This window comes from Haliotis rubra, unplaced genomic scaffold, assembly GCF_003918875.1.
Source record: "Haliotis rubra isolate DU_JTF1 unplaced genomic scaffold, ASM391887v1 Scf45, whole genome shotgun sequence".
Lineage (NCBI taxonomy): Eukaryota > Metazoa > Mollusca > Gastropoda > Lepetellida > Haliotidae > Haliotis > Haliotis rubra.
Window position 1 is genome coordinate 815,048 of NW_025767135.1, and position 24,485 is coordinate 839,532.

The 24,485-nt window shown below is 41.6% G+C and overlaps 1 protein-coding gene across 4 annotated transcripts; it reads right to left on the reverse strand.

Moving 5' to 3' along the window:
- Window positions 1–4,247: 4,247 nt before the first annotated feature.
- Window positions 4,248–24,134, reverse strand: LOC124289825 (calmodulin-like). 4 transcript variants are annotated; one of them, XM_046726503.1, is made up of 5 exons: window positions 23,819–24,134; window positions 12,665–12,695; window positions 8,322–8,465; window positions 7,303–7,545; window positions 7,194–7,243 (listed from the first exon to the last, which is right to left on the reverse strand). In XM_046726503.1, the coding sequence occupies exons 1-5, from the start codon at window positions 23,819–23,821 to the stop codon at window positions 7,209–7,211; spliced, it is 456 nt and encodes a 151-aa protein (XP_046582459.1). In that variant the 5' UTR covers window positions 23,822–24,134; the 3' UTR covers window positions 7,194–7,208. The 4 variants fall into 4 exon arrangements, with proteins under 4 accessions (XP_046582457.1, XP_046582459.1, XP_046582458.1 ...); XM_046726502.1 differs by lacking the exon at window positions 23,819–24,134 and adding an exon at window positions 18,070–18,092; XM_046726501.1 differs by lacking the exons at window positions 7,194–7,243; window positions 23,819–24,134 and adding an exon at window positions 4,248–4,670 and having other exon boundaries at window positions 12,665–12,734.
- Window positions 24,135–24,485: the final 351 nt, after the last annotated feature.

Consider the following 24,485-nt stretch of genomic DNA (forward strand, 5'->3'; position numbering starts at 1 on the left):
GCAGACGTGTGAAAAATATCCACTTGCATGCTTCCGGTTTGGTCGTATGTTTATCGATAGTGTAAATGCATGCTAAATAAAAGTCGTTATGAAAATTATTTACGTTGTGACAACTGTTCATAGCTGAGTACATACTTCCATTTGCCTCTGCTTTTCAATAATTGATGTCCTATTTTGGTTGCAACTCCATCAGAGATGTGTTTGTTTAGTTGTGAGAAGGGGATCTGCGGGAAGGACGGTGTTGGTGAGATGCGTTTATACAAGAGCTTGTTAACATAACTTAAGCTATTTATTTAACTAATCCCGGCCTCTGTTTCATAAATCAACTGGGATCAGTTGTATTCGACATAAAAATATATATTTGTTTTGATTTTTGTTTTCTTTGGAGTGTTTACGCTATCGATAAACCGGAAGCATGCAAGTGGATAGTTTTGACACGCTCTGCGCATGCGCACAGCGAGTTGGAAAAGTAACGTGAAACCAACGAATGGAAACGGATCTCCTATGTGGTGTAATGGAAAGAGCGTCCGCCCGCCCAGCGATAGTAAGTTTAGTGGTTCGAATCCCGGCTGCGCCCTACCAAACGATGGTAAATAATGATACGTATTAATTCTGTCAAGAGTTCAGCATTAAAGTAGATGTTACGACTATGTCGATGTAGGGTATTCGTGTTAAAACTGCGCGCTGACCCTTTAACATCCGCATCTGTCAAAGCCCATTTCATATCAATTTCTCTGTAAACGGATGCAAAAGTAAAAAACCCTCTCTGTTTGTACACATCGAAAATCGATTTCAGCGCATATCGGACAGTATAGATTGTTTTAACTCTTGACTTTTCTCCGATGGAACCGTTAATTCATAAACTGTGCATCCGTTCCTTTGAGTTCGGAGAACAGACGAACACAAAACAAGTACTGACGGAATTATCTCCCTTACACTGGCAGACGAGAATTTCATTTGTGCATGTCAGTGTTGAGCTTTGTTAAAAATGGGTGGTATGTGATTACATATGAAAATTGTTTTGAATACATGCCTCTTTGATCAGTCTGTCTTTGAATGAAAGGTTAACGCATTTTCACTTTTGACCGACCATAAACACGCCAACATATTGGACAGCGAGTTCGTACGATTTCCCTCCGTTAACAACAAAGGTTCCATCAATATCAGTTTGGACAAAACAAGACTTATTTATAAATTTATACCGAAAAGAAATATATAACTAAGATATCTGGATCGATTGGTGTTTTGAATGTCTCGTAAACAGTAAATGTTCTGGAACCGAGCATGCAATGGAATTAACCTAAATTGAATCAGGCGTGAGGTTTTGAATTTATATAGGAATATAAAGTTATATATATACTCATGGAAACAAATAAGGGAATACATGAAAGCAAACAAGTTCCTATATTCATTTCAAGGTTTCATCTCATGTTGTGTATTGCACTGTGGGTGAAAAGCCGGAAAAGCATAAAAAACACATGTCCTTTCACGTGTTCCTTTATTTGTTTCCATGAGTATATATATACTCAAACTGTAGGAAATAAATATGGATTTTTTGTCTCAATGACCTTTCCCCAACGACTCAAAAAATATTTCAAACGCCTTCGTTCCAAATGCGTCTTATAGTATGACCAGAAATTATTGAGAATTTTAGGAATATGTTTAATTGGATTTCTAGTATAAACAACCTTGACCAGCTATCAAGTGCTTGGTTTCATTCAAGAGAGACAACTCCGTTATCTTTTTCATTAGTTTGTGAAGAGTTATCCCCTTTGTTTACTTGCTAGCAGACGACATTTTCAGTGATCCTCAGTATGGATGATTTAGAGAAGAGGAAGTTGATTTTAGAGTATTATAACAAGGACATCAGATCAGCTAAAGTGATTTCAAGTAGAACAGGCATCCCTTTGTCCACTGTTTATCGTGTTTGGGAAATATTGCAAATGGATATGGCATTGAGCACCAGGGAGGCGCAGGTAGGCCCAGAAAATTGACTGTCGGTGACAGGAGGCGGCTTGGTATTCTTGTTTCTAAAAACAAACGAAGGAGTTTAGAAAACTTAAGGCTGGATATGATTGATAGAGGAACTGTGGCTGTCTGTAAGGAGACAATTAGAACTGAGCTGCATGCAATGGGTTGGCAGAAAGGTCGAGGAATTCCATCACCGATCATGAAACCTGAACAAAAGGAGCAAAGGTTGAACTGGTGCTTACAGCATAGAAATTTTAACTGGGACAATGTGATTTTCTCAGATGAAAGTTCTGTGTGGCTGTTTCCTAATACACTGAAATTCTGGACCAAACAAACAGAAAAACCTTTGTATCAGCGCCCAAAGTACAGTCCGAAATTTAACGTGTGGGGTGGCATATCTGTGTTAGAGGCAACGCCCCTCTGTGTATTTGAAGGGAATATGAACAGTGAGCGGTACACAGATATTCTCGAGGGACATTTACTTCCATCTGCTCACGTGTTCTGTGGAAAGTTTTGGATTTTCCAGCAGGACGACCCAAACGTCGTTGAAAGCATTCACAGGCCTGGTTTCGGACCCAAAATATGACATTAGCCCTGACCTAAATCCAATAGAAAATGTTTGGGGACTTATGAAGGAAAGTGTCAATAAGAAAAATCTGACAAATATTGCTGAAATGAAAGAAGAGGTGGTCCGATATTGGGACAGCATGGACCACGACTTTCTAACTTCTTTGATCAGTAGTATGCCCCGCCGCATTGAAGCCTGCATTGCTGCCCATAGTGACTTGGCAAAATACTAACTGTTCACCTGTCTTTGAATCTGGAGTTATGTTCTGCTAATATTCACATTTAATACGTGAGTAATGAGTGAAAAAAAATACAATCTTTAAATTCTCAATAATTTCTGGTTGTACTGTATATACTGAAATAAACATTATCTCTTAATCAGTCTACCACTCTTACATATCCTACATAATTGTTGGGATCAATGCTTATGATATTTTGTAAACCAGGCTTGTGATATTTAGTAAGCCCTGTCTGGAACTGTTGTGTGTATATTTCATGTAATGTGACGAATATCATGTATATCAAATATTCCCGGTTGTGCAATAACTCGGCATCGCAATATACATCAATGGATATGATCCATGGCTATCAGGGGAGCGGTGGAAGTTGCTGGTGTTGGGGGACGCCACGGAAGATGAAGTGCAACCCTTGCCAAAGAACGAATTGTGTCTGCTATCAACAGCTCTGATCTTAGAGATCAAATCGTATGGTTTTCAACTCCACCGTAGCGAAACATACCGGCCGAAACCATACTGCTCAACTGAGCCACAAGGACCCGCTCTGTATATTCCAGTCATCAACAGCATGAGCATCGATCTACGGAACTGGGTGAGTGAGTGAGTTTGGTTTTACGCCGCACTTAGCAATATTCCAGCTATATGGCGGAGATCTGTAAATAATCGAGTCTGGATCAGACAATCTAGTGATCAACAGCATGAGTATTGATCTATGAATTGGATACGATACGTCAACTGGCGAAGATCCCGGGTAGAATAGGTCTTCAGTCATAAAAGGCGACTATGCTTGTCGTAAAAGGCGATTAACGGGATCGGGTCGCTTGCTGACTTGTACAAAGATCGATGCTCATGCTGTTGATCACTGGATTGTCTGGTCCATCGATTATTTACAGTCAGCGCCATATAGCTGGAATATTGCTGAGTGCGGCGTAAAACTAAACTCACTCACTGCAAGCATGGGTTGCTAAAGACCAATTCTAACCCGGATCTTCACGGGTACCGACTCATGGATCTCACACTGTATACAGATTAAATTACTATGTTCGCTACTAAGCCACACCATATCAGTGAGGCACCCTAATCAGTACCTACACTTTTCACAAACACCTGGTGTCATCACTGATCCATGCACACGTTTTTCATCACTTCACCGCATGGCTGTTTTGGGAGGGCATTCGACGTTTTGGTTTTGAAGTTTTGATGACATAAAATATTTTTTGTTAATTATAACCCCGCACCCAGATGTATTCCAGCTATATCACAGCTGTTTTTAAAAATCCATTGTCAACGAGACAAGTCAATGACTGCCGTAATAAACATCGATCAACACAAGTGGAATATGACAACATGTCAACAACAAAGTCATCGAACCTCATCAATCGATTCATTCAGTAGGCCCACGCGCCAACACGGGATCCTGTGGGCTGATATTCTCGCCCCGATTCTTGGAAATACAGAACAGAACTAACTGAATAATGAAAAGAGTTTATTACAGCAATGACAACAGGAAGAGATCGATGTAGAGTGATTAAATTCAAGAGTAGTAATGAAACATATCGATGCATAGAATTCGATACGAGAAAACGTTTAGTTGTACAAATGCATAGAGGCTTAACTAATGATATTAGTATAATTGAGAATCAGATTAAGAAAAAACGTAGAGGAGGGAAGATAAATAATCATTATCAAAATATACACAAGTATGGGATATTTACAATGTAAAAGCATATTATTTTTCGATTAATCAAGCGTTCTTGATTGGTCAGATATCCATGACGTCATTGATGTCAATCATGACAGCTTGCAGACCGAGCACAGGGCGATGGACAATATTGCTGTACAGGTGGTCACGTGATACTGTAGCCTCTCACTTCGCTGTCATCATCTTTACGAATTCTGAAAAGAAACGAGACAGTGAGACTGGTTGTTTGGGGTTCAAAGAAAAACTGGGCGAGTTTGGCACAACAGTATTCCATGTCTATCACCGCGTGTCAGCTCAAGGTAGGACGAGCGAGTGAGTGAGTGAACTTAGTTTTAAGCAATATTCCAGCAATATCACGGCGGGGAAACAAAAATGGGCTTCACACATAGTACCCATGTGGGGAATTGAACCCGGGTCTTCGGCGTGACGAGAGAACGCTTTAACCACTAGGCTACCCCACGCCCTCAACGTGGACGATGGCTCGAAGTGATGCACGAGGGCGGGGATAGTATTTGCACACATAAAAAACCAAATAGGGGCGATCTGAGATTCGAACCAACAATCAAAGATTTCTGGAGTGCCAAAGAGGCGCAACTGGGCCACCTGCAACCCATAAAGGCAAAGGCTCATTCTATATCTAGATTTCCAAGCTAACTTTCAGGCCATGATTTTTCATAGGTTATGTTCATCGGAAGCAAGTAATTACATCCCATTCATTAAGCGCTGTATGTGAAACAATAGCTCGCTGTCAACTCTACAAATGATTTATTACAGGGAATGCCATTGATTATTACACTGATGTCAAACACAATTCTCACTGCCGAGCTGCCGTGCTATTGAATATTGCTACAGAACACCGGGTTAGTGAGATGGTTTTAACACCGTTTTGATCAATACTTCAGCTACATCACATGGCACGATGATCGTAGATGTTTGTTTGGTGAAACCAGTAGTGTCACTTACAAAGCAAGAATCATTACATGGCGAAAAGGGTTCCTGTGAGTGAGTGTGGTTTTACGTCACGTTGAGGAATATTCCTTGCAGCTTAAGGACGCAAAAAGGACCGCGAATATTGGCTACCATTAGACCGCTAGTGCATCATGCAGTGCAGCGCCATGGAGTTTGGGCAAGACAATCCAGTGATTGATCGATGATGTCATGATTGTCGTATGATGACACAAATAGTCACCGAGCTTAACCATCCATCCATCCATCCATGCTGGCTGGTTGGTTGATTGGTTGGTTGTTGTTGTTGTTTAACGCCGTACGCCGTTTAGCATTATTACAGCTATATGACAGCGGTCTGTAAATAATCGAGTAGGGACCAATTGGGATACGATGACATGTGTTAACCATGTCAGCGAGCTTGACCACCCGATCCTGTTACTCGCATCTTACGACAAGCATGGGTTGCTAAAGGCCAGTTCTAACCCGGATCTTCATGGGCTTAACCACCCAAGCCCATGTGACCTTTTACAACATGCATTGGTCACTGAAGATAAATATTGAGCGGGATAAAAATTGCTAAAACCAAAAAGAATAACACTACTGGAACAACGGAACCCATTCGTCATACTGAAACAATGAACAGCCACTGTAGAGCATCGTCATATTAAAACACCATATACATATACGTATGTTTAATTTGTTCAACGATGCTTTAGTGTAAATATAGACACTGTTCTACTTAATCATACTGCGTTTGAGACACATGAATACTTTTTTCAATTACAGGGGCAGTATGGCCAATGCCAATTGTCAAATCAATACTTTTTGCATTTTCCCTGTATTTTGTAAACCATAAATCGCGAATGATTGCTTCCAGGACAGGACAATGATCATGAAAACGGTAAAGGCCCATCTCCGTTCAGAACGGATGAATATGTACGTGTCGTGAGCCGTCAATCAAATGTCACATTATCACATGATTGATAGAAATACACGAGTTGAATGGGTCCGACTGTTACGCGGTGCGAATAAGCAAGCTCGGAATTTAATTAACGTAGCATAATTGCATACAATCACACCTCTGGACGCATGACCACTCCAATGTCCAGTACGACGACGGCGGCCACATTAACAGCAGCACCGTCGCTGAATGAAATGGTCTCTTGTCGGAGCTTGCAACAGATAGCTGTCTACCAATGTTTCGAGTGCATTACGTATGCTCATTGTTTAGCCAAAAAATATTGTGTCTGAGTCTGGAAAGGTAATCAATACACGTATGGAGCTACGAACTTGACAATAACGCGGAATTCAAGGCCACTGGAGACTCGTTGTCAGAGCGTGATGAATTGCCACGGTGAGGAGGACGGCTCTGATCTCACATCCCGCCGGAACGGAACTGATTTCATTTACATGGACCAGTCATCCCAACGTCAAAAGCCAGTCTCCGTTTAACTTTGATTCCACTGAGACAATCTTGGTGTTGGTTATGCAGCCATAGCTTGTCTGTGTTGATTTATGTATATGGGATAATATATAAATCGATGACGTCATCAACTGCTCGTAACGATGATTGCACACCGCAATATTCGAGTTATATGACAGCAGCGCAAAACAAAGACCACTGGCCAGACATTCCCGTGATTGACATTAAGAGCATTGTTCTATGCAACTGAGATATAACATGCATCTACCAAGTTGTTGATGATGACCGGATCTTCACGGGCAATACATGTATTTGCATCCATTGTTACATCGCTTCGTGAACCCTATGTCATTTCAGCTACTTAGAAGCAAGGATGCTGCTTTTCATCACACAATTCTGGCAGTTCTAACATTAAATGTTTTTAACTTCTGAGATAAGAAATGTGTTTTACGCACCTTCATAATTTACTTGTCCGTCACCATCAATATCTGCTTCCCTGATCATTTCATCTACTTCCTCGTCCGTCAATTTCTCGCCCAAGTTTGTCATGACATGCCTCAACTCAGCTGCACTGATGAAACCGTTGCCGTCCTTGTCGAACACTCGGAATGCTTCTCTTAGTTCCTCTTCGGTATCCGTATCTTTCATCTTCCGCGCCATCATTGTGAGGAATTCTGGGAAATCTATTGTTCCGTTTCCTAAAAGTGATAAGAAATTGACTATTTAGGCACTGCTGAAGAATTGTGAGTGAGTGAGTGAGTGAGTGAGTTTGGTTTTACGCTGCTTCTAGCAATATACCAGCAATATCACGGTGGGGGACACCTGAAAAGGGCTTTACAGGATGTACCCAAGTGGGAAATCGAAACCGGTCTTCGGCATGACGAGCAAACGCTTTAGTCATCAGTCTACCTCATCGCCCCTGATGTGGGAATGAAAGTTCGAAGTGACACAGTTCTTAGACTGACTGACTGAGTTTGGTTTTACGACGCTTTTAGCAATATTCCAGCAACATCACGGCGGGGAACACCAGAAATGGGCTTCACACATTGTACCCATGTGGGGATTCGAACCCGGGTCTTCGGCGTGACGAGCCAACGCTTTAACCATTAGGCTACCCCACCGCCCCCAGTTCATAGACACTTATGATTACACTTCAGTTGAACCCACGAGAAAGGGCATAGTCCTGAAACATCTAGAAACCTGACCTCGTTCTCACAACAACAGGTTTCAAGAGACGCCAGGTACAAATTGACTTTAAGAGTTCAACGAACTGGAAAACAGTATTATTATCTCAGGGTACAGTGTATATTTTATTCATCATCAGAATCTGCTTGGGTTATTTACTTTACAGGGAGCCAAAGAAGCAATTTATAACAACTTCAACTGGAGTAATGTTCATGTAGCGCAATTGTCATTCCTCAGTGCGCAATGTTCATATCCATATGACATGCACCATCGAGAAAAATAGACTCACCATCAGCATCTACTTCGTTGATCATGTCTTGCAACTCTGCCTCTGTTGGGTTCTGACCTAGTGACCTCATGACGGTTCCCAACTCTTTGGTTGTGATGGTGCCATCGCCGTCTTTGTCGAAGAGACTGAATGCCTCTTTGAATTCTGAATAGATAGAACAGGTGCTATGTGTATACATCATATACGTCACAGGATTTTCAATTCACAGTCCATGCAGTATGGTTATTTTCAGGGTGAAAACGGCAATCTGATAGAGATAGACCGGTTACAAATTAAGTCAAGGCGAATTAATTGTCAGTCTATGTAAACTTAGGCCCAGTATTATTCGTTAACGAATTATGTATTATGTTAACGAATAATACTGAACCTAAGTTTACTTAGACTGAATTAATTGTTTGATCGGCATTCCTGAGTTGGTGAGTCAATAATTAAGCATGTGACTAACATGGATGAGAACTTCACCATTAGCTTCAGTGAGTGAGTGAGTATGGTTTTACGCCGCTTTAAGCAACATTCCAGAAACATCACGGCGGGGAAACAGCAGAAATGGGCATCACTTTTAGCTTGATAAAGTAAGTATGTATGTCGAAAACATCGCTCTAAGCAATAGACAAGACGTTGTTATCCATAACATCGTATGCTTTATTATCAAGGCGAATTAGAGATAATTACTATCACTATCACAGGTGGATGTGTGCTTGTCGTGGTTGGCCCCTATTCACGTACAGTAACAGCAATAACCCCTCAGATCTTCAGTTTAACGGTCCGTATGATGAGATACGATATGGGTGCATTTACCTTCTTGGAAACAGGGGTTACGTTTGAGTGGTTCATGGGTCTGATTTCTGAGTGAGTGAGTTTAGTTTTACGCCACTTTTAGCAATATTTCAGCAATATCATTACAGAGTACATCAGAAAGGGGCTTAACAAATTGTACCAATGTGGGGAATCGAACCTGAGTCTTAGGCGTGACGAGCAACCTCGAGGCTACCCCACCGCCCCGTCCGATTTCTGAGGCAATGCACATTCATGTATCATCATGTCTCTCTCGATTACTACACAGTGACACACAACCTCCGAGACAGCTTACTCTACAACAAGTTTGACATGTATCCGGTTACGCCAGGTTAATATTTTATGACCAAAGCGCATTCAGCATTCTTCATCTGATGGAGCTCAGATCGATTCATCTCACCGTCTTTTCTAGCACATAAATATCCAGATTTTATAGCTGTCTGTATGGCTACCGTCTATACATAATCAACACTAAATCACATTAGGCTTAACCACTAGGCTACATTACCGCCCTTACTGCGCCACATACAGAAACGTAATGGTACCGAGACAACATGGTTTCGTAAACGGCCACACCGTATATCAAGTTATTTGTAAAGGCAATTGATTTTAAAGGTTAATGAATTTAGTTCATAAACATTTAACTCAATAATACCATTTGCTAAGATGGTTGGGGTCTGGGTATTACGCCCCAATAAAACGATTTGTGTTATAATAAATAATAAATATGTACAAATTCCACCCAGTAAGTGAAATGGAATACGCTGTTATACTGTTGAAACATATTATAGCTCTGGATGTGGGGCAACAGCTGTACAGTGACCAGGTTGACACACTCGAGTTTGGGCGAGGCAAGGAAGAGCTGGACATTATACATCGTCGACCAGTCCCTGAGGAGCGGTGGAGTAGCCTAGTGGTTAATGCATTCGCTCGTCACGCCGAAGACCCGGGTTCGATTCTCCACATGGGTACAATGTGTGAAGCCCATTTCTTGTGTCACCCGCCGTGATATTGCTGGAATATTGCTAAAAGCGTCGTAAAACCACACCCACTCACTGAACCGCATTGTTTTACTTTCCGCCTCGCCCTTTCTGGCATGCCAAAGCCCTAAAAGTTTAAGTTTAGATTTCCTCAGAACGTCCCATCTCACTGGTGCTCCTTTTCAATTTAAAAGGAATTATTTGTTTCCATCAAATTATATATATCCAGAGACTAAGCCTTAGTCTACAGCATTAACAACGATCTACAGCTTGAGATATAAATATGATCCAAAACATGCTTGAAAATATTTCGTAGTATGGTCTTACACCGTAGTTTGGTCGTTGAATATTGGTTGGATGTTTTGAAAAATATTGTGTTGTGGGTACCAAAAATTGTTGGACTCTTTCAGAGATCAAATTGTATGCTTTGAATAATAATCCGTCTCAAACAGAAATCATATACTTATATGTAGCATCCCCTGCACAAACAATAATTCTTGTAACCAGTCGTATCTGTTTATCTCGGAATCAGTCCTCACACAGATGTGGAAAACTGGTGTTGTCTGTCGTTTAACGACAGCCAGTATGCTTTCAAATATATCACAGAGCTCTCTCAATATTCAAGCGGCCTCCTGGCAGTCCAATTCTGTATTTACATATTAAACATTCACAGCAGCCGGAACTGATGACCCCATAGGCCAGACGTGGACCACCTGTTTCTAATCACAGTCGCCACTAACACAAGCATTAGGTACTGGGGGCCTATCGGCAAAACGGACCCTCCATTGTTTTAGTACTAGATATAAGGTATGGCTGTTATTTGAGTGGGTGGCATAATCAAGATAGGGGACAGACAAAAGGGGGATTTGGGGGACCAACAGAACTTACACGAGGCTTTGGAGAGGACTACCCATACTAAACCAACATAGTGTATGCATGATCTTTCCCAGGCGTGTCTGCTAATTCTTCATGGTCTTAAACGGCGATTTGACATGGCCGTTTTAAATACCGTTCACCTCTGCAATACTGAGACGCGGCAACAGGTTCAAACATCCACATGGTACAACTAAGTACACTATTGGCTCTTAAAGTCAACGAACGTTTTTTGCGATAGTCAAAAATATTTGATAAAAAGACAACAAATCATTGTTGCCAGCATTATCAAAGATTCAAAATGTCAAATTACCAATCACTCCTTTGTATTTCCTATTTTCTGTATTATAAGACCTGGGTCAGTAGTGCTTACATCTTCATCTGTTATTATACTTCAGTCAGTAGTGCTTGTAAACATATGCATCAACGTCTGTTATTACACCATCAGTAGTTCTTACATGATTGAGCACATACGTCTGTTATTATATACCTCATCAGTAGTGAGTGAGTGAGTGAGTTGGGTTTTACGCCCCTTAAAGCAATATTCCAGCAATATCAACGATGGGGACACTATAAATGGGCTTCACACATGGTAGTCATTTGGGGAATCGAACCAGGGCCTTCGGCGTGACGAGCAAACGCTTTAACCACTAGGCTACCCGCCAACCCCCTGATTAGTAGTGCTTACATATTTACACTTTTTCTTTAGTGCTTATGTGTGCATCTGAGACTGTTATTACATCTCCCTCCGTGGAATTTACGCTCATGTTGCTCGCACTTATAGTTCTTAGCACACAGCCACAGCCCCGGCCACAGCAACGGCCACAGCCTCATCTCAGCGTTAATGAGTAGAGTGCCACCCGCGTCTTACACATGTATCAGCAGCGGGTACTTTTACCTGCCGGCAAACTACAATGGCTCCATTCACTGAGCGTGAAAGAAACGCCCTCACATTCCATAAAGTTGATTTAACATAACACAAAGTCAACATGGCATTAATTATGCGACCTCCATGCACAGAACAATTACCAACGGCTTGATTGGCACTAATAAACCCTAGTAAACAAGCCAGCGTGGTGTGAATAGCGTGTGACTGCCTAATCAAACACATCATAGTTTAATTACAGTGGCAGCATATATTAGTCCGAGGAGTCCCACTATATGAATTATGACCTCATTATTTATAGCTGTCCGACACGTTAATGTTGCTGCTTCAAATGGGATCAATAGCATAAATTAAGTCGGTTACAAAAAATAAGTTCGTTGCAGTCAACAACGTTCCCATTATATATTGGCGCTCTGTAAATATTTCGTGTCTGTGTCAGGCAACCACGTTATTGACAGCACTGGTAATCGTCTATGCCTGTTGTTAGCAATATTTCAGCAATATTTCAGCAATATCACAGACAAATATTGTACCAATGTTTTATTTGTTGTTTTACAATGCACTCCAGTTTTATGACGGCGTTCTCTAAATATTCATATCTGGACCAGGCAATCAGGCACTGGGATAGGGTGACATCATTTGGCTTCCTTTGTACCCGTGAGGCTACCCATGACACGCCGCTTTTAGCAATATTACAGCAATATCACGAGGGACGCATATACTTCACCAATAGATACACTGAGCAAATAACAGTGACAAACATTGACGGCAGTATGTTGCGTTTATATCACCCATGAGTATTTACTCACCAGCAATCTGTTCCTCTGTCAGCTGGTCTGCCTGTAATAAACAGAACAAGGACATGAGTCATTTGATCACAAACATTCAACAGGTGCAAGTGTCTACTTCCAATAGGTCAATATCTAGATGACATCTTACAAACGCTTCCCTGGGTAGTGAACAGCGACAGGGCTTCCGGCATGTAAACGTGCTCTAGTCAATAATGTACGTTGCCAGGATACCACGTAAACAGGCACCGGAACAAGGCATAATAGGGTCAATAACAAATCGCCTGAGATTGATTTTTAAAAACATAACTGTAAAATCCGCTGAGTTCAAACAAGGATATTTTCGGAAAATATATAGAATTTCTTGCCTCTGAAATTTGTCATGTTCTTAGTCCGGGTATGGAGATGGTTATAAATGGCAACTCTATATTTGGTCAAACTATTGTTATCCGGAAACAGATTGTTGACCTCAAATTTAAAGGTCGAAGAGTTAACCCCAATTTTGTTTGCTATTTGAGACATTACAGCAAAATACCGAATACATCTGAAGCAGTTTTTAAAGACACAGACGATGAATAAAAGATGTATTATTCCTTGTTCGAGTTCTTTAAAGCAGCAAAACGTAATGAAAAAACACCCCTGCAAATTCAACTACAAATGAAACATTTTACACGTTAGTAGTGAATGAGTGAGTTTTAGTTTTAAGCTGCTTTTAGCAATATTCGAGTAATATCACGGCGGGGGACACCAGAAATGGGCTTCACACATTGTACCCATGTGGAGAATCGAACCCGCCTCTTCGGCGTGACGAGCGAACGCTTTAACCACTAGGCTACCCACCGCACCTCACACGTTAGTATGAGGAATGGTACAGGCCGGGTTCCTATATAAGGCGCTTACAAAGCCTAAGTAGGTTATACATCACAGAAACTATGACCATTAAGGGAATTTACATAACTTGTGACCGAAATGTCAATAATAATTGGCATACTTGGCACTTTTATTGCAATGAGAATGCTTGAACGCTGTGCACTATGCTGACCCTGCTATGATTCACAGGAATTATTATGTGCATTGATGTTGTTCAACGCCGTACTCTTTAGTATGGGGGACGCCGGAAAATATTCGGGTCTGGACCAGACAAACCGATGATGAAGACTGACCAATGATACACGCCGCGGGGTGTTATGTTCTGTCTAAATAATATGCAAACATGAACCAAAATGTACAACGTGTCCCCCCTTTACTGCACCGCTCGTAAGGGAAATATTTCTTGATATTTGTATCAGATAACAAACATACAATGTCCAATCAGTACAGTTTTCCGAGAGGACCCTGGTACAACTAAATGATGGAATTCTGTATGTTGAATTCCGGGGTCACAGGCCACGGACCCGTTCAAATCATCATCCATCCATTGGTCAGAGTTCGTGAACTGAAACTTCTCCTCGAATGGCATTATTTCATCTGTAGAGCGACGAGTGTGACTGAGTGAGTGAGTTGGGTTTTACGCCGCCTTTAGCAATATTGCTGCAATATCACAGTAGGGGACACCCGAAATGGGCTTCACACTTTGTACCCATGTGGGGAATCGAACCCGGGCCTTCGGCGGGACGAACAGGCGCTTTAACCACTTGGCTACCCTACCGCCCCCGTTGGGGCCTGAACCAGGACAGTTGAGTCAGCAAGCAAACGCTTTAACCACTCTATCACACCATCCCATAATGCTCGCGACATACCGTCTCAATCTCTACGACAAACAGGTTACAGACATGTTGATATATGGAGAAGAGCTGTCTTATCACATTGTGATCACTTAATCAATTATTCCACAGCGACAAATACCCATGTCAGAGATATTACATTCCGCTGCTCGGATGACACAGCTTATCGACATACAGAACTGTCAACGAAACTTTGATTTTTTTAATGTCCCATTTACCACGGGGAACAATCCTCTCAATGGGAAGAATATATGACCTCTTTACTATAGTGAGTGAGTTGGGTTTTACGCCGCTTTTAGCAATATTCAAGCAATATCACGGCGGGGGACACCAGAAATGGGCTTCACACATTGTACCCATGAATCGAACCCGGGCCTTCGGCGTGACGAACGACCGCTGTAACCACTAGGCTACCCACCGCCCCATCTTCACTATAACGACACACATCTGTAATGAACAGGATTCAGTGATACAACTGATGTTTTATTATTACATGTAGAAAACGTTGAGGCAGTCTTTTTATTATTTGTTTGTCTTTTAACGTCGCACTCAGCAATATTCTAGCTATTTGGCGGCGGTCTGTAAATAACCGAGTCTGGACCAGGCAATCCAGTAATCAACAACATAAGCACCAATCTAGAATCTACGCAAGTGGGATACGATGACATGTGCCAACCAAGTCAGCAAGTCTGACCACCCGATCCCGCTAGTCGCCTGTTACAAGTAGGGGTTGCTGAAGACCAATTCTAACTCTTTACGGGTATTTTGGGGAGCAAAAATACGATAATCCGGAAAATGAATTGGAGGTAACCTTAAAATATTTTTGTCATTTTGGAATTTGTTCATGACGAACGATTCGAACATTAAGCATATCGTGTGTGTAAAGTTGTCCCCACCGTTTGCGATTGGAGGCCATGAATGGTTGAGTGAACGTAAGGTTGGCATGTGGACAAATCTTTCATTAAAAAAGAGAATGCTTCAACCACTGACTATGGCCAATCATCAATCTCCCCCTACTCTGACGAGAAAGATTTAGAGATTTTCACGCTAGTCGAGACTAATAAATTATTCCGAAGGTGAGAAAAAACTGAATGGTAGTCCTGGTTGATTTGAAGACTTTGTGGGTATATATTCTGAACCAGTTCTCATAAATGGAACTGAATATGGCCCCCAGAAACTGATAACTTTCTCCTTGTACTAGCAGGACTAGCCCCAGACTGCGTGGACTAGTTAAATAACTACTAAACTGGACGTATTGAGGCAGCAAGGGTCCCGTGGAGAGGCCACTTGGAATGCTCAGCCCCGTCTCAAAGCTGGGGGCCACTTGACAACGGTGGAACGCCGTTGTAAGTAGCTTCAGATAATCTCGGTTGAACTTGAAGTCTTGATTGTGCTCGAACAGCCGAATGATAAATACTAAAGGGTGATTAGAGCATAAGATGAGTGATTACCCAGTCGGCCTTCAGGGGGTGTATGTATGCCTTCGTTTGATAAGCAGGTAGGGTGTTAACGAAGCCGATTACTAACGCTAGGGAAAATCTACAAAGACCCGTTGACGAGTGTTCCCTTTGCAATGTATACCAGTTTAGTAGCTAGGAGCTACCAGTAGCCATGGTATCGCTAACTCCATAACTCCAAGGTGACGATTGTCGCAAGGATAATGTTGTCACACCTTGCAGTTTGAAGATGCGTATCCTTCACATCGAATAAACAAAGTGATAAATTTATCGTTTAAAACAAGGTGTCGCAAGTGTTAAAACTTGTATCCATGGAAACAGGTGAATTATTCTCTTTGAACAAACCAGGCTTAGAAGATGGCATAACTAGCAACAGCTAGTAATGTACAACTTACGTCAAATAAAGCATTTTCTCCACCTATGCCCTTGGTGATTTAAATAAAAATGTGGGTTTTTACAAATGCAGTTTAGAGGAGTTTTAGACAGAAAAATAACAAACATTTCACTCTCAAGTCTCCGCAATTAACTGGGTCTCGTCTCCAAGGGCTATTTTCGGTCGATGACACCGATAACCGCATACTTATACGCCTCAGTTAGTCATAGCCGAGTGAATCAGTAGTGAACAATCTGAAGGCCTGTAATATATACGTACGTACAGTAATTGAGGTTAAGTTGAGGAGTATGTTTGTATATCCCCGGCAGCCTTCCATACTTGGATACAAATGTTTATACGTCGATACCTCGGTACATTTTACACTAGGTGTGATACGCAGAGTAATAACTGCAACCGATGCGTAAACGGTGCAATTAACATATCTAATTTCACGTCGCCCTTGGGCTCAAGAACTGGACAAAAATTAAGAAATGGATTTGTTTTAAGGAGTTGACTTCACACACTGAAATTGGCACTATTCTTTCACCACTGATTTAGTCCCAAAATATAACAGCGAAGATTTCTAAAAACTTATATAAACCTTTTTTCTTAGCAAGTCCAAGGTTTCGGGAAGTCAGCGATAATTATAAGAACTATTGCTTATTGTTGCAAACGAAAACAATGTTACCCTGCCTTTTCAAAAAGTATAATAAGTTATATTATAAGTTATAGGTTCGCTTTTAACAAAAAATCCTACCAGCCAACAAATCTTTTGAAGATAGCAAGGACTATTGTCGGGTTACAATATGTTTTCATGGGAGTCGTATAAACTTAATTTACTAGTTCAGTTACAGTTTTTTTTTATTACAATACGTACAGGTTTGATTGTTTAGTTCAGTCAACAGTTGTCATTATAATACAAACAGGTTTTACTGCATATTTGTTGTAGCTCCACGCTCAGTATTACAGCTGTATATCAACTGGCTGTAAACAATCGATCAGACCACTGATTAAACTGCATCGCTACAGTGTCAGGGTACGACGACACAGAAAGTGTAATGAGTCTCACACCCGGGCCATCTGGTCGTCCTTACGACGAGCAAGGCTTATCCGGGCTTCCTTTCTAACATGATCCCAACGGGGATTAATACACGGAGGAGGTGAGGTGAAATTGGGTTTAACGTCGTGCTTGAGAATATTTCGCTCATATGACGACGTGCATGCGTGTGTATGTGTGTATGTGTATGTGTGGCTGCTTGTACTAGCCCAGACTGAAGCTGGTTTTATAGTGCTAGCCCACTGAGATACCAAGCCGCAGTGAAGCATGAATACCCCACTCAGACACATTATACTGACTCCGAGCCGACCAGTCCTTGTACCCATTAATGCCGAGCGCCAGGCAGGGACCAACAAGTACCATATTTTAACGTCTTTTGGTATGACGCGGTCGGGGATCGAACCCGCGACCTTCCGCTCTCCGGGCGGACGCTCTAACCACTACACCACGGAGGAGGTCAATACACGGAGGAAAAGTGAGGATGCAAATTCAGATCGTAACACTACAGTGCCACTTTATTACAAAGTTTTTAAACCATTGATACTGTCGCGCTATGGAAGTTGCTGTTGGTTTTGAACCAGAAACCCATTCGCCATTCCGAACGGTCCGTTTAACAAGGAAAATAGGCGCAGCTAATTGAGCAGAATTACAACCATTACATAGAATAATCACTCGAGGCTGCCAAATACTCAACCACGTTGATTCGACTTCAAGAACAACCAGTTCGCAAGAGCATCATAACTGAAAGTAGAGTTTGGGGTCCAAGACGAAATACATGCATGTAACTGGAAGGGTGTTACGAAGACGTTGCTTACCAACATGTTGAGAAGACGATGCAGTACAAGAGGGAACGATGGCTGAGTTACCCTCTCTCGGGTATCCTTTTATATCTGGGCTGATGTAATGATCCTCCACTGCTAACCTGGTATATTGAGTATCATGTGCTTGGATGTCCGTTCTCATAGACGATGTTGCTTAATGTTGTGTATATGGTGATGGCGGTTATGTCACAGGGATGCCGGGGAGCACGTGTTGTCTCGGGACTGCCTCAGCCAGTGTGTCATAGTTGGGGTTGCCACAGGCTGCTGAATTGATGGTTTACATCCAGAGGGGGTCTCGCGGCACTTAAGCGGTCGGACTTTAATTTGAACATATTTGGTTTACATATTTATAGCTCGTTTCAAGTAATTCTATCAATCTGTTTTACTTGCCAACTGTTTAATTGCTATGGAAACATTATAATTTATTCAACAAAACAAGACAAAACTCCATTTATGATCAACATGGATCAACCGGCACTATATTTCACATTTCCTGTCCATATCATTCTACAGGTACTTGCCGATTCGAGAAAAGAGTATTTACATAAATCCAAAGGTTTTCTGCATGAAGAAGTCGTGGCATATAAATATTTCACGAGCCATACAACAATATGCAAATTTTGTTCAGAGTGTGAATAAATTTCCCATATAAACCAGTGGCTGCAGCATCGGGAACACCTCGTGCCTACATCTCCGTGACATGATCACTCACAATCCGCCAGGTCACACGCTATTTACACGCTATAGCATAGGTTGGTTTTAATCACCATATTCTCTCACTACAAAATGATAACCTACTACAGTGGACAGCAAACGGGGAAATGCAAATAAAAATATACAGTCGAACCAGTTATCCAGATACTTGCGTTTTCTCACATGCTGTCCCGATAAACGAATGTCTAGATATCTTAACTCGTCAGTTTTCCATTTACTCGGATTCTACGGCAGCAGCAAACCCTATATCATATTTTGATAAGCATTCTTAGAGTATTTTGCGAGTAACGGATTTCTGGATAAATGAAGCATTTTATGTGGTATGTATTTCGTTTCACGTAAATATCTTCTGGTAGGCAAGGTTTGCGGATACCTGGGGTCCGAATAAGCGGGGTTCGACTCTATGGGTGAGAGTGTGAGTGAGTATGGATATGTACGCCGCTTTTAGCAACATTCCAGCAATATCACGGCGGGAGACACCAGAAATGAGCTTCACACATTGTACCCATGTGGGGAATCGAACCCGGGTCTTCCGTGTGACGAGCGAACGCTTTATCCACTAGCCCCTTCATTGCATGGGTGTGGTATGGTAGCATTCTATTTATCTATCACGATGAACTCAAGAGATTATAATGTCATATCTGTCAAATGAATGCCTTCTAATGCATTATAGCCGGTTAAGGGGGCATTGACATCTTCTTATCGTCCTGTGTGACATGAAACCATAAAATGGCTGTTAGTCAAGGGCTATATGTCTTATGTCTATATGTCGCCCTCCTATATACTTCTGTAAAATGTTACAAAGTACAGTGGAAACCATTCTGTAGAGCCCGCTCATACTCTGATCACGTACTACACACAGCTGAACTGACTTCAGTGTCATATGAATATAGAATCTATATAATACTAGTAATAGCCAATTTGTATTGTTTTCAATGCTCATTAGCCTACTCAAGGCTCAGCAAGTGGAGAAAGGTTCAGTCGAAAGCATGGTGAAAGAATATAGGCCTTGAGAGCAATATAAAGTGGAGTGAGTGAGTTTAGTTTTACCCAGCACTCAGCAATATTCCAGCTATATGGCGGCGGTCTGTAAATACATGCAAATAATCGTGTCTGGACCAGACAACCCAGTGATCAACAGCATGAGCATCGATCTGCGCAATTGGGAACCGATGACATGTGTCAACCAAGTCAGCGAGCCTGACCACCCGATCCCGTTAGTCGACTCTTACGACATAGTCGCCTTTTGTGGCAAGCATGGGTTGCTGAAGACCTATTCTATCCCGGATATTCACCGGTCAATATAAAGTGGAACAGGTATATTCGGAATTCAATGGCTGTCTGCTTGTATCAAACATGTCATCGTAACATTTTGGCCCTGTGGTGTATAAAATCAGCCAATACCATAGACTTTTACACTGTCAGTCCCCCAGACCCTATATTTAGAGCAAGTGAGTTTAGTTTTACACCGCTTTTAGCAATATTTCAGCAATAACACGGCGGGGGACACCAGAAATGGGCTTGACATGCTGTACCCATGTGGGGAATCGAACCCAGGTCTTCGGCGTGACGAGCGAAAGTTTTAGCCACTAATCTACCCCACCGCCCCCTATATTAAGAGAATCAATGGGAATCAACCTTTCATAAGTGATATGTTAATTAAGTTCATTTTACAATGTTTTAAATTATTTGAGATTAAAGATTTTAAGCACTTGTCCATTGTGTGTATACTTTAATAAAAAACATACACCACTAAAAAATAAAATATATTAAGTTCAATTATCCCTTCTTGTACCTCAAAGCGTAAAATGTAAAACAGTTTTCAGACATATTTCTTCTGCCCAATTACAGTCGGTGTTTCTAGTCAGAATGTCACCTATCACAAATGTCATATCGTTTGGCCTTTTGGTCCAGGATAAACGATATCGTCCTGATTGAGCGGTATAAATATATCATGAGCCGTAATGTCGACGCTATCGGTATAACCATAGGTGGAAGCTGGCAACCGAACATGGCAACATGCCTCTCTCGCTGCTGCACAACGGTGGGGAAATACGTTCTTATTGGGCGTGTTCGATTAGGTGACCCGATCGTGCCCGTGCTTGTCAATGGGAACTGTTTTATGAGAGCTTGACCACGTCGGGTATATCACGGGTTACCGCGGGAAAGCTCGTCAGCCAAAATCAGCTCACTGACCGTATTTCGTGAAAGGGCAATGAAAGGTATTAAACTATTCGTAATTTGGCACCCTATAGTTAAAGGGGACATTAAACAAGTAGTATTTGAGATTTCCATAGAGACGTCACCAAATAGAAGCCTCAAGGTCAACAGCCAGGCATTCCACATTGAATTAAAATCTTAATGCCTACAAGATCAAGTTCATAAATGTACCCCCCCTCCAAAAGGCATGAAATGACAATTAAAGAACTTGCATCATCAAGCATGTTCGTCTAAATTGTTTCGCCAATGTTAAATGACAACTGATCAAATTTTAATGCGTAATGAACTCATTTGACTAAACGTTTTGGAATACCAAAACAGCAAAATACAGGTTAATCTATTCTAGATACATTAACTTTCCACGACATTTCTGTATTGAGATAAAGCACCTGCTTGAAGCATCATCCTACCTGTATTAGATGTCGTAGGGAGTAAGTCCAAATGTCATCAACTACTTAAGTGAAATATTTGGAACAATTACCTACAGACTTGTCACTGATCTCTAGCTAGGGCAGTTTAAATTTCGACTGAGCAGATATTGTGTATTTATATTTGCTAAATCAGATAGGTTGAGATGGAATCACAGCGAAATAAATTATGCACAACACAAGGAAATATCCTCTTCCAAATGTGACCACAATGTGATTAAAATGTACGTGGTATTTTTATCAGAATAGAAATCAGTTGATTAACTCACTTTCTATTTCGTTATTTGAATTATATAAAAAAATATGTCAAATCGGAATAAATCAGTGGTACGAAATGTGCTGACTGGTAGTTTAAATATTCTGGTCCCTTAATTGAATGATTCATTAAAAACAACGTGATACTAATACAACAGGTGACGACAACATAGTTTGTGTTTATAAACAACAATGTGTGAGGTCTTATTGTTTAGCGTAATTAGACCGTGCCATGATCACTATTGGAAACAATTGTTAATTTGCTTGTTCTGAAATGAATATCCAGGAAAACAAAAACCTATTATCTATATTGTAAGGTCTTGAATAGAGAGCCAATAATGGCACAAGGCTCCTGTATTCTAGCTATATCGAAGACTAAGAGAGGGGCGGGGTATCACTTAATACTAAGGGGGGTTAATGAAATCTTTGGAGCGGATGGGTGAGTATGGTTTTACGCCGCTTGTAGCAATATTCCAGCAGTATCACGGAGAACACCAAAATGGGCTTCACACATTGTACTCATGTGGGGGAATCGAACCCGGGTGACCAGCAAACGCTTTAACCACTAGGCTACCCCACCGCCATGAAATTTTGTACTGTCGAGTGAAAGCTTTAACACAAGGCATCCCTTCCACCCGTATGATGTAACAAGCAACCGTGGGTGAAGTATGTCAGAGATTTATCCCGATCGTTGCAGTGTCACAACGACGAGTACAATTGACCGTAATCACTTGCGGATCGTCACGAGCAATTGCCTCTCGGCTGCGTTGTTGCAACCTGCAACATCTGTCACGTGAACAATAGCATTTCAGTCTGATCTGCATCACTTGTTCGAAGGTATATACAATACCGGGAAAAACATGCTTACAGCAAGGCACAAGTATCATCGATTTCCCATAGCGTACAACTGTTTAGCTATATAGATTTGTCGAGATGGTACGTGGTCCTTTGAAATAGGCTATAAACGTATTTTGATAACCCAGTACAGATTCGCTTTCATGTACATGCCAGGCTTTGAATTGGCCCGTATCAAATTTAACCGTGACCACCGGCGGATCGACTGGGGGTACAGTAACCGGAGACAGGGACTTGCTATCCATTACGGTAGGGGTAAAGACCTGTGCGTCGCCATGACGGACATATTGGTAGTTGGAAATAAGGAGTTATGCTTGTGTCGAACTTCGGATAACTCGAAGTGTTTACTTGGCAAATTCAACTTCAACAACTGCTTTAACTAACTTCACACTACCTTGCTCATTCGGTATGTAGGTCATACTTGAAAGTCTCATCGGTATGTGTCAAGCCATTCGAGACTATGTAAAGCATAACGTACTCATTGTGACGCTTTTAAAAAAACTAGATATTCAAGTTTGTATGTCAACTGAAACCCACTCATTTTAAATACGTTCATTTCATCAATCAAACCCAACAATAAAGTGGAACACCATTCACGATCTCAAACGAATCAATCAACTTGGCAATGTCAGTACCCACGGATATGTGAAATATACAGAGTTTGTCTAAAGCAGAAACAGTTTCGTGGTGTAGACGTTCCCTTTGAACCGCATCCCGGAGCTGAGGTTTTGATATGTATTCATCGCTTTAATACTATTGTCGACCTGACTGAATAGCCCAGTATCAAATAGTTCTGCTCATACAGTCATATGTTTTACAGTACTTTGTTCTGGATGTGGGTTAATTACAGGTTCATGGCATGCATAGTAAGTAGGGTTGACTTGCGAGGTTGGGGGCACAATGAATGACGGTTGCGCGAACAGCAGGGGTCAACGAGTGAACGGCGCACACATGTGTGCAAATTATTCTATTTATAGATCAGTTTGTATTTACGGCAATTATGTTGTGAAATATTGTGAAATAGGATACGTTACTCTTTCGGAATGTAATGACTAAAGGATATCTGAACGCTCGTTGCCGTTGTGATCCAACTCGTCAATTATATTGAACTGGCCTGCTTCTGTGTGGGACACTTGTTGAACACAAGTGCTGCACTTCTCAGCACAGTCAGAAATTGCTGATTCCCCGGAGTGATATACAACGAAATGTTCCACATACTCGAACCAAGTAACTTTTACATCATACAAAACTAACTGCGATAAATGACTTACCATTTCAGCGTTTGTCAGTGCGAGTTTTCCGAGCCGAGCGTGTGTCGTCTGCGACCGAGTTTCTGTCGTCTGTGACTCGCTTTCACCGCCGCACTGATATTACTCCGCTTGTTCCCGAGGTCTCGATCACCAGCGTAGTTCGATCCGAATGACTGAAATCACTTTTTCCCAACGGTATGGTGTCTGTTTTGCGGTAGACGTGCAGTGGGCTTGTGGTCAGCTTCTCTCCCAACTGCCCTTTTAGAGTCTTCTGCTTCAACAGTTTAATCCGTTGTATTTACTGGGAGAATATTCGTCGTGATGTGACTACGGGGGTGCATTACGTAACCGGCTTATGCAGTAAACAACTCGTGCTGCGACAGGACTGGTGGTCCATGCTTAGAGCACCGAAGCAGTTAATCACCCCGCGGAGCAATAAAGGGTTCATTTAGCTTGATTGAAAGTATGGTTCATAAACAAGAAGGCGACTTAATCCTGCTCTGAGATTATGATTCGGGTTAAAACTCAACCAGCAAACAGTCAATAGCGGTAGTTGGTGATACATTGTAAGTTTAGTGACTTACCCGTATCTAGGAATTAGGATAATCGGAATTACATAGTACAGATCTTTGTTTGTTGTTTAACGACCCACTCCAGCAATGATCCAGCTATGTGGCGGAGATCTGTA